This window comes from Gavialis gangeticus, unplaced genomic scaffold, assembly GCF_001723915.1.
Source record: "Gavialis gangeticus isolate Ggan-Ray unplaced genomic scaffold, GavGan_comp1, whole genome shotgun sequence".
In the NCBI taxonomy this organism is placed as follows: domain Eukaryota; kingdom Metazoa; phylum Chordata; order Crocodylia; family Gavialidae; genus Gavialis; species Gavialis gangeticus.
In genome coordinates, this window is record NW_017729022.1 from 153,097,433 (window position 1) to 153,111,595 (window position 14,163).

At 41.7% G+C, this 14,163-nt stretch overlaps 2 protein-coding genes across 8 annotated transcripts in view; one reads left to right on the top strand and one right to left on the bottom strand.

The window, feature by feature from the left end:
• PREPL (prolyl endopeptidase-like) overlaps positions 1 to 9,268 on the top strand; it is a 52,307-nt gene extending 43,039 nt beyond the window's left edge. For 5 of the 7 annotated variants that reach the window (XM_019516341.1, XM_019516335.1, XM_019516338.1 and 2 more), the window contains 5 exons: positions 1,770 to 1,986; positions 2,573 to 2,722; positions 4,034 to 4,160; positions 4,708 to 4,745; positions 4,782 to 5,685. In XM_019516341.1, the coding sequence (XP_019371886.1) occupies positions 1,770 to 1,986; positions 2,573 to 2,722; positions 4,034 to 4,160; positions 4,708 to 4,745; positions 4,782 to 4,913 (664 nt within the window). In that variant the 3' untranslated portion in view covers positions 4,914 to 5,685. The other 2 variants (XM_019516336.1, XM_019516337.1) reach the window with 2 other exon arrangements.
• Positions 9,269 to 11,071: 1,803 nt separating this feature from the next.
• Positions 11,072 to 14,163, bottom strand: part of SLC3A1 (solute carrier family 3 member 1) — a 30,593-nt gene continuing 27,501 nt past the window's right edge. Inside the window, exons 9-10 of the mRNA XM_019516344.1 lie at positions 13,022 to 13,138; positions 11,072 to 11,659 (exon numbers count right to left, since the gene is read on the bottom strand). Coding sequence (XP_019371889.1) covers positions 11,219 to 11,659; positions 13,022 to 13,138 — 558 coding nt within the window. The 3' untranslated portion in view covers positions 11,072 to 11,218. The remainder of the gene's footprint in view (positions 11,660 to 13,021; positions 13,139 to 14,163) is intronic.

Genomic DNA, 14,163 nt, shown 5'->3' on the forward strand with positions numbered 1-14,163 from the left:
AAATGAAATGTTTTACCATCATCCTGTTGCTCTTAGTCTGATAAGATGCACTACTATTTGACCTGTATCTAGTGAGGGGGAGGGCCTACTTGCTTTCTTAGAGGCCGTGTATAAACAAAATGAGAGGTATGTGTGTACAACACTTTAAAGTGGGCTAAATGCTTTTGCACTGCTTTAATGGTGTCGGTGTTTAATGTGCCTTAAATGCATAATGCACCTTAAATGACTTGGGGCGCAGCAAACCAAAATTTCTCCAACAAGGTTTAGTTTACTGCTCCTACAGCCGCAGAGGGAAGCACCGGGCTTCGTGCAGCTGCACAGCTCTACAGGAAGCCCTGCAGGCAGCCTGACAGCAGCCCGGGAAGGAAGGTTCCACCCAAGAAAAGCAGTGAGCCTGATCTTTTTTCTTTTTTTTCCTCCCTATGAAACCTGCCTGAACTGCACAGAGGCCCAGTGCTTCCCGCTGCAACTGCGGTGCCCCCCCTCCCCCGGGACCACTTGCAGGCGGGTGCTGCCTGGGGAGGAAAGGCGCCCCTGCCGTGGAGGGAAGCACCACCCCCCACAGCCCAGGGACTGCTCTGCCCATTGGCAACTTGCCCTCCCCTCCCTGCCGGAGAGGCAGGTAAGCCAGCAGGATGTGTGCACAACATGTGGATTTAATCAGCCCTAAATTGCAGCCGTGTTTCTTAAAAACCTTTTTTATTCATTTGATCAGAAATAATTCAGAAAAAACAGGCTTTTCATATATGTTCCTTTATTGGAAAAATATTGCTCAAATTAGATTAGATTAGTTTAAATACTATATATTGCTTGTAACATCAATTTTAATGCAAATTCAGTTCAAGTCTACAAATATTTTTACACTCTGGCATTATGTCATAGTACATATATTCATAAATGGTATTTTTTCATTAGCATTTTACAATTTAGTCCAGTCCTATTTTACAGTGACAACATAGCAGATAAAGAATCTGACAATCTAATCCACTAAGGTTTTATTTAGGCTTCTCATAAAATTATTCTAACATTTAAAGTAGTCAGCTACTACACTCAAAATACTTGTTTAGTGAAAAAGATTTTGAAGATACTTCCTACAATAGACTAAAAATATCTTCGTGCAAGTGATTTAAAATGGAATTTATCATTTCTCTGACATGTTTGCAATCTATACTTGAGTGTTGCATAAATATATAAGATCCAGAAAGTGAAATTTACTAGTCAAGTGTCATAACTCAAACTGAAAAACAAATCATGAGTGAACATAGAAGCAAAATCATTTTTTTCATTCTTCTTTATTAATGGTTCTGTATGTAAAACAAGTATGGAAAAATGTTTGTTTTTAACCTGACAGTTTCTCTGTAACAGGGTCTGTGTACATGCACATGTAAGAAATATATATATATACACACACAGTATTCTAAAGTATTGATGTACTTTGATTGCAGCCTTTTGCAATTAAGTACAACTTTCTTGATGACTTTCTGGAACATTCACGCTAAGTAGATGGTACGTGAGCATGGTGAGAGACTGATAGCACATGTATGTGCTAGCTATTTTGTGGAGATTTTACCAGTCACACACTTTTTCTTACATATTTCTATTAAGAAGATGACTGGAGGTTGTTGTAGACAATTATATGGGGATGAAATGTTAATTAAGGATGGTAAAACATTGCGTTACATTATCATGGCTGCTGACTTTTTACTGTTTGAAAGGTGGCTGCATAATATTCCCCAGACAGTTTACAGCTTGAATGCTTTAAATTTCAGGGGTGGAGGAGAGTTAGGCCTTGGCTGGCATAGAGATGGATGTAAGCATAATAAACTCAATGGTTTCTATGACCTAAAGGCTTGCATGATGCTGCTGCATGAAGTAGGATTTTCCCAGCCAAAGTATACAGCTCTAACAGGTGCCAGTGCAGGAGGAGTTCTTGCTGGAGCCCTCTGCAATGCTAACCCAGAACTCTTTGGAGCTATGGTCTTACAGGTGAGGCTGTGGATCTCTGATGGAATACAGGGTTAAACAATGCGCTTTTCGTTTTACCACTCTATTTTGTTTCACAATTTCCTGCTTATTGGAAAGTTATTTAAGGGGGGGTGGGGATTAATGCAATATTTTTTATGTGGGAAGAATCAGGTATATTCACTCTGAAGAATTCAGACCAGGGGAACAGGAATTTTAATAGTAACCTAGAGGAAAATGAGACTAAGGATTTGAGTAGAGGTAGAATCAAAAGCCTGTGCTATATAGGATGTGGGCATAAGGAAATAATAAGTAATTACCTGGAATAATCTTTTTCTCAATTGTTTTCATAGTTAACTTACAGAAAAAGTCTGAATAACTATAGGCTTGATTCAAAGCTCTTTGAAGTCATTGGGAGCCTTTTCATTGAGATTTGGATCAGGCCCTAGATTTGTCTTTAGTGGATTCTAAGAGTATGTAGAGTCGGGAACAGTGTTTAAAGATCCAGTGCCCTTTGTTTGGTTAATTTAAATGCAAGACAGTGCAGGCTTGTTGTAGAGTTTGGATGTGTGCACATACACATGATTTTCTTTTGTTTTCTTTTTTTAAGGCCCCTTTCTTGGATGTTTTAAATACAATGTTGGACACTCATCTCCCACTCACAGTTGAAGAACAGGAAGAATGGGGAGACCCTTTAACAGATGATAAATGCATGGAGTATATTAAGAGTTACTGTCCATATCATAATATTAAGCCACAGGTAATAAAAAGCAATTATATTGTTTTTGCGTGGTGTGTGTGTGTGTGTATGTAATTTTTTTGTTTATTTTTTTAACAGCATACACTACTTCACAGAATGAATAAGTAAAATAATAGTGGATAATATAGAGTTTTTCCAGAAGAATTATTCACCCTTTTAAGTGCCTTAAACCAAAGAAAAATCCCATTCTTTTAAAAAAATGCCCAAGCTTTGGATCTGCATTCTTTAAAAGATAAATCCTTATTTAAGATGATGGAAAACCATTGTTGAATCAGTCTATTTTGCATTGTAGTATGCAATCACAGATGACTGCTGAAATGAATTGAATACTTTTCCATAAACTATCAGTCAGTCTTGTAAAGCTATTTGTTACAGGCACGCTATAAACTATTAACTTATACCTACTAGAAACCACTCTGCAAAACACAAAAAATGCTGCTTTCTTCCTTTGTGTGAGTTTTTAAATTATTCACTGTCAGATTTTCCAGACTGTCCAGATATAGAGGATAGGTACATAAATAGATGATTTTCAAAGGTAATCGCTGTGAAAACTTGGCACTGTGGAAAAAAAGTAATACATTGGACGCACGGTTCCAATAAGTACAGCATTGTTATTTTTGGAAGGGTAACTCATTTTCTCTGACTTAACCATTAGTAATACTATATTTCTTAACTAATGATAGACTCTGGTCTATATGATTTCTTATTACATGGGATTCGATCATTTTTATGTTAAAAAAAGAATACTACCAGATTTACCACATGAGACTTTGCCTGCAAGAGAGAACCAGGGAGTAGCCTCAACCTTTCCTAACATCATTCCCTTTGCTGGGGTTTGCCCTGGGTTAGGAAGCAAGAGGCTGACCAGGCCAGCTGTAAACTTGCTAGGGATGTCCCTTCCTTCCTCCCAAGTGAATTTAATTAGGAGGGAGGCTCTAGCAGGTGTAGGGCTGGCCTGGTCAGCCTCTGTGCTTCCTAACCCAGGGCAAAACCCAGCAAAGGGAATGATATTAGGAAAGTTTGAGGCTACACCTTGGTTCTCTCTTGCAGGCAAGTCTCATGTGTTAAATCCAGTAGTTTTCAGATCAAACTAGTTTTTCAAGTTAAAGAACTGCTAAAGTAGGGCTTTAGAAAAGAAGCTGACTCCATATTAACTAGATAGAAGATATTTCTTCTATATAATTTGTCCAGTGTGACATACCATCATGTACATGGAGACTGATTCAAAGTATAGCTTTTAAATTGTGAACATATCCAGGAAGTGGAACTGTTAGAATATTGTTAATATAATCTTTTTTTCATTTCACTTAGCATTATCCTTCAGTCTTAATCACAGCTTATGAAAATGATGAACGAATACCACTGACAGGAGTATTAAGATATATTCATAAACTCAGAAAAGCTGTAATGGATCATGCTAGCAGTAAATATAAACAAGGTAATATGAAAAATGTCCTGTATGTCTGGTGTTTTAGCTAAGTCAGCAATATTTTATTAGATGTATATTCTAGGCAAAGGTTCAGGACGGCTTGCAGTTTGAGACAGAAGTAACATAAAAGCAAAAGGAACAGAATGTGAAACAGAAATCCTTCAGCCTACCCTAGCTTGGCCTGTCAAACATTTGCCCAAATAGAAAGGTCATATGTAATTGCACAGCACTAGACATACGTAATTAAATGTCCATAAATGCATGCCTATAGGATGTCAAGCACCATATCTGACATTTTGTAGGCACCCTGAATTATTTCAACTAGGCTTGCCTGAAACATGTGTTGAAAAATGACTAGTGATAATGTTTCCACTGTACCCACTGTCCCATGTTAAAAGGCACTGCCAACCTTTTGGATCCAAAATAAGACTTAAAATAGCTGGTAAATATTAAATTAGTCTGATTATTTTTAACATTTATAATTAAGCGATTGAGAACATTAAGGCCCTTGTCTTTGCAAACTCAACAAAAATATACTTTTTTCCTGTTCATTTAGAAATTGCAAGTATGATAGTTTCCAGAGACATAACTGGTCACTGGGGTTTGCGCCCATGGTGCAAACCCCAGTGACCTTCCCTGCTCATCCCACCCCAACCCAGGGAAGGTGTCACTATTGCAGGGGCAAGTACTGCTGAATCCCAGTGCTACCAAGATATCAAAATGCTGAATTCAGGGCCCAGCCCCTCAGCAAGTGCCCCTTGACTTGAATTGCTGGTGCCACCTTTAACCGAGTACCCAGGGGTTGTGCCAATCACCCACTACTACTGTGAGTCCTAGAGATGCACTAAATTTCTACTGAAACAAAGATGTATTTAAAAATTTCTGTGTAATATACTTATTGCTCAATCAATCAGTACCTTCCGAGAATAGTTTTTGGGGGTTGTTTTTGTTCTTTTAAAGACAAGGATTTTGTGGGTGGTATCTTCTGTTGGACCAAGTGTATGGGTAGGATAGACTAGGATTATAGATATTTAGGTTATGTTTCAGAATCCACCACATTTTACTGATTAGGAGAGCTCCTATTTCTTAGGTATAGGTCTTTAGTTTCCCTACCTCATCTACATACCTCCATCACAGCTGGTAGCTAAGGTCCAGGAAATCAGCAAAGATGCCTGCCACAGCTGTGCTGGGCAGAGGTTTTAAGAGGGAGTTCTGCCCACCTTATATATATGCTTCCTCATAACTGCACAGATATCAGAATCTTTTAATGCAAATAATCCATTTAGAACCCATTACATTGAGTTCGTTTGTCCAGTTCTAGAGATCTTCCATGTTCTTGCATGGGGAACTACAGAAATAATCTGCCCAGGAAATAAAATATCAAAGAATTCCTTGCATTCAAAAGCTTGGCTGAGTATCCCAAATGCATAGTTGGTCTAATAAAATATATCACCCTAAGAAATCATTGCCAGGACAAAGGGTAAAAATCTGCCTCGTTATTTATTTAATACTTGTTGACCACTTACTGATTTTGTTTCAGGAAGTCCAGCACCTAACATCATCTTAAATGTTCAGCCAGGAGGTAGTCATTGTGCTCCATCTTGGGAGGATTCATTAAATGAGGTCTGTTTCCTCTACTATACAATTAGGGCAGAAACATATAATAAAGTGTATATTAACATTTTGAATATGAATGAACAAGAACCACTGTGATTGCTGGGAGGGACCAGAAGTGAGGGCTTTCTGGTACTGTTAGCCTGCTGAATATATGACCATAGAGAAGTTATTTAAACTTGATTGTACCGTAGTTTCCTTATCTCTAAAATGGGGATAGTAATGAACTATTCGGTCTCTACCAGATTTAGTTAATGTTTGAGTCCTTTGAGACCTTTTAACAAAAGGTCCTAAATAGTTCAAGTAGGATTGTACAATTTTTTCTATTGTTCTGTTCAGTTGCAAGGTTTTAAAATGTCTCCTTATTTTAACAACCTTTCATTTCTTTCATCTGTCTTCAGGGAAAAAAACAGTACATCTAGAACCTTAAATTTTAAGATACGTAGTCTAAACATTCCAGATCTAAGATTGATTTTGTTATTCTAAATTTCCAACAAATAATGGCCATGAACAGACAATCATTTCTGCTAGTGGAAATCTTTCTGGGAGAAGGAGCATATACCAGTGTTCAGTCTGCAGCTGTCTCCTCTCCCTTGCTCTCCATGCCTTTATCATACTGAGGTAATCTGAGGAACATTCAGGGAGTAGTCTCCTCCATTCCACTCCTAGACACTGAAAGTGGAAGGAGCAATGGGGCAAAGCCCTAAGCCTGTTCTCCAAGCAGGGCAGTGCTTGGTTTAGGGAAGAGGGAGGGAGCAGCAAGCAGGGTGGAGCGGTATCCAAGAGTAGAGCATGGGAAGGAATGGGCAAACCCCCACCTGCTCCCCTGCCCCAGAACCCTGATCTGGGGAACGGGTGAGGAGCACTGGACAGCTGCTCCTATCTTCCCCACTCAGTCTACAGGAGGAGCAGGAACCGCACTTTCTCCAGACTGGGATGACCTGAAGCTGGGGAAGGCATAGGGAGCCTTTCCCCACCATTTGACTCCTCCTAGCTAGGGACAGGCATTACATGTAAACTGGTTTAAACCTGTAACAGAACAGATGCTCAGTGCACATAAACCAGTTTGAAAATGGCTGAAACTGGTTTGAGATAAACCTTGTTGAATGTAGTATCAGACTTAAATGATTTGGCTCAAGCCAGTTTATGCAATGTCTGTCCCAGACCCCTTGCTGGTTTAAGATGCATCAGAGTCCCCCAGCATGCTCTGTGGCTGGGCAGGGCTCTCTGCTCCACAGCAGGGCTGGCCCCTTCTCTCTGCTGCTTTGCTGGAACTTGGCAGCCTCTGCCTGGCTTCTGCTCCCCACTTGCCCCTTCCCCCACTGGGCTAATCACTCAGGCATTTCCTCATCCCTCACAGACACCTCAGCATTAGCTAGGAGACCACATGCTTGTTACAGTCTGCGGCGTGGGAAATGACAGAGGCAGACAGGCTTTTTGGAGCTATTCAACAGGTAGCTTAATGTCCTTCCTTGGAAACGCTGTTTAAGATCTTTTTGCCCCCCATCCCTCCCCCTCACCACTCCCTGCTAAGCAAGAATCCCCCCGCCACCTTGCGGAGAAGGTATCTGTGTAGTAGCTGGCAGACCACATGCTGGGTCAATGCTAAATCAACAGGTAATGTCCCTCTGTTTTCTTAATGGGGCAATAAACACTGAACTAGGTAGGGGGTGACACTTATCAGCCCCCCACCCCCGGCTTGCTTGTCTGTCAGTTTACTGCAGACAGCATACAGAAGCAGGGAGGGAGATTGAAAACCTCTAGATCATCAACAGATGCATGCACTGCACATACCCATTTTGGCTTAGTGCTAGCTGTGGGCTGGCAACACTCCCACCTGTAGAGCAGCAAGCCGGGCAAAGCCTGGGACTGCAGGCAGGCTGGGGGCTGCCCTCCCTAATCAGAGCCTCCTGCTGGGACCTGGCCACACCCCATCAGCTCAGCTCTGCAAGGGAAGGCAGGGCTGCTTTAGCACCCCCTGGCTTCAAGCCTGAGCCGCTGCAGGCATGTGCCTCAATTTCCTCAGTCCAGATGGATTGTCTGTATGGTTGGAAACCGGTTCAGCCTATCCAGGTTAAATTAACCTACAAAGGTTGAATCAATTCAGGCTTTTTGAATGTCCATCTCACCACTAGCCCCTGGGACTAGGAAGTGGTAAGCAGTGGGATAGCATATAGACGTTCTTCTGTGCAGAAGAAACTCTCCTGCAGGATAAATTCATCCCGCAGGAGGCATTTTTCCCATAGCAGAAACTTGATAAGCACCTGTATGCTTGTGGTTTCTATCAGGAGAGCAGCAGTTCTCCCAATAGAAATGTAATGACGGTACATGGCCAGTGTGCATAGTGTACAGAAAACAAATGTTGGAAAAACTGTGATGCCTGCTATACAGTTACTGCTATTCCTCTGGACTCAAACTGTTTTGTGTCTAATAGCACTGTTTTATTACTGGGAAGTTTATTTCAATTCAGTGAAACATCCATTTCTGAAGCTGCTTTTTTCCAAAAAAAATAGAGCAGGAAAATCTCCCATTACTTCTTATATTTGTTGCAGAGCAGTATTTAGTGTAAGCTGTGTCTGATGAGAACCAGAAAGCTGAAGGTTTTGTAGAATTCGGGAAGTCTTTTTCTTCTTTTAATAAATAATTTTTATTCTTCTTTTAGGTTGCAGGACACCTTGCTTTTCTGCATAGAGAACTCAAACTTGAGGGAAAGTAACTTGCAGTGGTTTATTTATTATGCAGTTATTTTTATATATTGCAGCAAATGCTAAAGTAGTAGACATATACATCCATGAGCTTATTGGACAGCTGAAAAAAAACTACATCATGCATATGCAATTTAAAAATGGATCACTCACTTTGGAAAAGCTACCAGCTACAATACTGTCCCACTTTCAGGTCCCTGCTTTCAGTGTACAATCAGGAATTTGTAGAAGGCAGAGTTTTGTGGGTTATTCACTTACATATACACAGCAACTGCAAGTGGTAAAATCCTCTGCTGCTGAATGAAATAAGCAACTCCTTGTAATACCTGTTGCTTTTGCAAACAAAGAATCAAGATGACTGATTAATACAGCTGCATCCCAATTATGTAGGAGAAGATGGATCCCTTGGTAAAAATCTTTGGTGCACAATTATGTGACGGTCAGTAAGTTTCTCTTACCTGATACCAGCACATGAACTCATCCAGGACTACTAAATAACTGTCTTACTCTTTTCTGAAACTTTCCTGCTGCTGTGTAATTAAAATATTTTAATTGTGCTAATAACATCTTTGCTTCTAGCTATTTCAGATAATCCACTGCTCTTTTAGACTACGTGCCACAAATCAGAAACATCTTCATACAAAACAAGTTTTATTTATCATGAACTGTCATAGGACTTGGGCCTCAGTTGTGGCAGACAAGTACAGCCCACAGAAGTGGCCAATGCATGACCACAGCACAACAGGAAATCTTAAAGCAGGGTTTGGCAGCACTTTTGGGCAGAGTACCAAAAATACCCACAAAGACTTATAAGATACTGGCGTGCGGGAGGCAGACAGCAGGGAGCTTCACGCTGGGGGCAGACAGTAAGGGGCCTGATCCTTGTTGTGGTAGCACAGCCCTAGCCCATTCCCCAGTCTCCCCTTCATGTGGCATGCTCTGGCACGCGTGCTGGGGGTTACCTACTAGGGCTGTGCAAAGCTTCGGTCCCTGATTCAGTTTGGCAGAGATTCGGCCCGATTTGGTGGCGAAATCGTCAAATCCGAATCGAACCAGAGGACCCTTTAGTCTCTCCAAATCGAATCAGAACCCTCTAAATCGATTTGGAAAGATTCAGAGATTCGGACATAGACAGAACTTCAAATATTTTTTCTACATACCTCTAGGGTAGCAAGCGGCTCATGAATGCTGCAATGCTAGGACACATGGAGTGTCCCACAGAACTGCAGGGGCTCTCCAGCACGCTCAGCAGCAGACCTGGAAGTGGACCAGAAGCAGTTCTGGTCCACTTTCGGGTCTGGCAGGGAGCCCCCCCACACCTGCTTCCCCCCACCCCACTCAGTGACTGGTGCCTCCTGGGTCTAGGGGGTACACCCTGGTCTCCCTGCTGCTAATCACTGAGCCAGGGAGGCCCCCCAGCGCACTCCCCGGCAGACCCAGAACTGGATTTCCAGTTCACTGCCAAGCATGTGTACGCTCCTTTGGAACACTCCATGTGCCCCAGCATCACAACAATCATGAGCAGTGCCTGCTACCTCAAGGTATATAGAAAAAAATTTTAAAGCTGCGTCTATGTCCGAATCAGCATCAAATCTTCAGATTCAGCCGAATGAAATCAGAGGCAGTGATCTGAATCAGTCAAATCACTGTCCCTGATTCAGGCCAAATCTGAATCGAATAGGGTCCACACTTTGCACACCCCTATTACCTATCCCTGTCTTATAGATTTAATACTGCAGACAGTAGTTCCTATATAATGGTAAGTGATCCCCAGATCACATCACCCTTCCTCTCCTTTAATTGGAGAAGTGAGAGGAAGGTGGTCCACAAGAAATGATGAGGGTAGATAATGGTATATTGACCAAAAGCGAGAGCCAATGCTTTATGTATGTTTGGCCTGTAGTCTACAGTAACTTCAGAAACAATGTAATGTACCAAAATCAATCTAGCTATAATAGCACAGAACTCAGATCAGGCTGATTTGCAATACTGCAAAGAGCTAGACTTCCAGTTCCTGAGATAGTTCATGCTGCATACACACATTCAAATAATCTGGGAGAATTCTCCAACATTTCTCTGGGTAGAGAAACTTACCCAGAAATGCATGTACAGACATTTGAATGCTGAGGCCCCAAAGAGCAGAGAGGCTGAAGTACTGACAGTGTGCAACCAGGAAAGACTCCCTGGCCACCCATCACAGCAGTCCATAGGGCAGCCCTAATTAGCTGACTTGGACTGCCTATGGTCAGCCTGTGCTTCCCTGCAGCCTAATGTGGGGATTGCAAAAGGAAAATGGTCTGGAGCAGCAGTCTAGCAATCAGCACACTGTCTTCTGTGGGGGAGGCTGGAGGACTATATTCTCTTCTGAGAGAAGCCATGGCATATACAGACATTTGCTATCCCAGGAGAAACTCTCCTGGGAGTGATTTAACCCTGGTTGTTCCCAAGTTATTTTTATCCTGGGAGAAAAGCCATTTTTACCCTGGGAGGAAAAGGAAATATCTGTACACTTGTGGTTTCTCCTGGGAGAGGAGTCATCACACCAAGCTTCATCAAGCCCTTGCCTCCACCGTAACTACTTTCATACCAGTGCAGAGGCCATACAGTTAAAACCACATTAGTTTATTTTATGGGTTTCTAGACATTTTATACACAATGCAGCAACTTGGAAAAACTGCAACAAACTCTCTGTTCACAGCATTTACCTCAAATAACATACGTTCTGTTGTATCACACATGTCCAAAAACTTAGCAATTCATATAGAGTAAATCAAAGGCACTAGAATAACATGCTTTTTCTGCCACAAAACACTTCAGTTGGAAAGCCTCCATAGTATGAACTGGCTGGCTAGTTTTGTATTCAAGGATCAGCCCTTCACCCTTAGCAGTTTTAATTGTTTTAGTATTTACAACTTTACCATTATTGCTAAAATTTGTGCTTAATCTTATAGTAGCTTCAGTTGGAAGGTCAGGAACCACAGTTTTTAGGTCTGTTGTTGACTCCCATCCAAAATTGAGAACCATCATAAAGACTCTGTCTAAGCCATCTAATTCCCTCACATATGCAAAGACATTACTGTCATTCCAGACATAGCACATCCATCCCCTCTGAATGGGCAACTCATTGTTATGAAGTAGAGTTAGCTCTCGATACAAATTCAATGTTGAATTGTGCTGAGTCCTTTGAATCTGTAACAAAATTGTCAGTATTAGCACAATCATTTCTTCCTCACTAGAAACCAAAAACGTTGCTTTAAACTACTGAAGTTCTTGCCACATCACCCCTACACATCATTTAAAATACCACTACTAAGATTATCCTCTTCACCTGTCGTCTTTTCACGGCCTCCCTGCTCCCCTCTCATATCCCTCCATGGATTGCAGGTGAAGCCGTATATATTCCTTCCTTTTGACAACCTTCCCGTACTGATCTGCTCTTGAGCATGTCCAGACGAGTGCAGATGTGCGGTATGTGGCACGACACACCCATCTGTGACGCCACACACTGCACATGCAGGTGTTCTGTGGGATGGGGGGGAGGAGGAATGTTGACCCCAGGAGATCCCATGGTCAAAAAAGCCCACACCAGAAAAAAACTGGATGGCACACATGACAGCAGCATGCACCACTCAAACTGGAGCCTGGCTGAACAGAGCCATACTCCAGCTGCCAACCAGGCTTCCTGCTGCAGCTCCCAGAGGCCCCCCAGGACTCCAGGTAAGGCTGCTGGTTCCCTACCCCACCAGGGTAACCTGCCACACACCAGAGCACAAGGTACAGGTATTACCTGGGGACAAGTAGCATGTGCACAAGGTGAGCTGCTGTTACTTGTCCCCAGGGAAACACATGTTCCTGCTCATCTGGATGCATCCCTTTTATCCATTCCTTCCTTGTCACTCTACCATCCATGGTAGATTTCTTCCCTCCTGTAACTGCCCTTGCTCCCAAACCTGCTAACATACCATGAAATCATAGCTTTCAAATGACAGAATCAAAGACTTGATCTTGTTGCCATTGATTTGAAAGACAAATCTCCAGTTGACTTCACTAGTGCAGATTAACCCCACAAAGGCTTAATTTCTAGTGCCTTTTCCTCACTACTGTTCACTATTGTGAATCAACAATATTTTTTGCTTGATCCACTTCACATAAAGGTTGTTACCACAGCTTTCCTTAGACAAACCAACTTATGCAAAGCCATAAATACATCTGTGTTGTTTTAAGACTAAATGTAAAAGCACTCTTATATTCATCTAAATTTAAAAGTGGAGCGATTCAGCTAACTGGTGAGAGAATAAGTAAATTAGAAGAAAAATATCTCTGACATCACTGTTCTGATGAAAATGGCTATAGATACGAAGGACTTCTTGCAGTAAGGTTTCTTTCATATACAATTTGTTCTGGATTTATAAATCTTTGGGTTTAGATTCAAATTAGTTAAAATTAGCCAAATCCCACTAAGCAAAATACATAAGATAACAAACTAGATGAATTTATTGAAATGACCCCTTTTGGAATTCATTGGGTTATGTCCATATCTTGAATACTTACTTCAACATTTACATTTTGATAGTCTGGATTAACAGGTAGCCAGGTTACGTTGCCCTCACTAAAACCAGAATGAAGGCTGCCATCCCATTGCATGGGTGACTTCTCTGCAAAAGTCATCTTAAAAAAAAAAAAAAAGGAATCAGTCACCATTCAAAAATACATAGGTACTACAGCATGATCCAGATCTTGCCAAGATTTTTTTCTTTACGTCAAGACTCTCTAATCTCTGAGGTGGGGAGTGTAGTTCTGAGAAGACTGTTGTGTGTAAAATGTTTTATGTAGTGTCTAATAACCCCCCCACCCAAATGAACCCATAACCTGGTGACTAGGGCACTCTCCAGGAAGGTGGAAGATGTGCATTTGAACAGTATCAGGTTAAGTAGGACACAACCTGGGCCTCTCACTTCCTGGGGAGTGTTCTACTACGTAACAGGTGGGCATGATTATCCCTACAGTACTACCTCCTCCAGCTATGGCCTTTTTAAAAATAAAGTGGCCACAACCACATTTATTTTTCAAAAAGACGAATCCTCTACATACTGGGTGCATTCTGAAAATGTCTAATGAATAAGGCCCATTAGGTGTAAGGAAGCACTGTCTGGGTCCTTCTGGGTCCCAGACAGGCATAAGATAAAGACAGGCACTGAGCCTTGCAGACTAAGGGGTTCTGGATCTGCACAGAATGACAACTTTAGGTGCCTGGAGAACTTCCAAGTCACCTGATGAGTTTAGGCACATTCAGAGTTAGAAGCTGAACAAAGGGCTTTTGGATCATGGTATCTGACTTGGGCTTCAAGTCTACGTAAGTTCTGCTTTAGGTACTTAATTCCTTTACTGAATCAACCCTAAATTTCTAACTAATAAATACTGTAAATTGTAGGCACCATTGTGAGGTTTTTTAAGGCATTAGGCAAGGACATTTTTAAAAGTATTGCTTTGCATAGATGCGTAATATCAACACTATCCACCAGAATTCAATATTGTATACCCTTATGGCAGGGGTGGGCAAAATACAGCCCACAGGCTGGATTCAGCCCGCTAGGCCATTCTGTCCAGCCCGCAGGTCCCCAAAAAATATTTAGAAAATTAGTAAGTATTTATCGGTCCTTGGTTCCTGTCAAAGATGACAGGAGCCAGGGGCA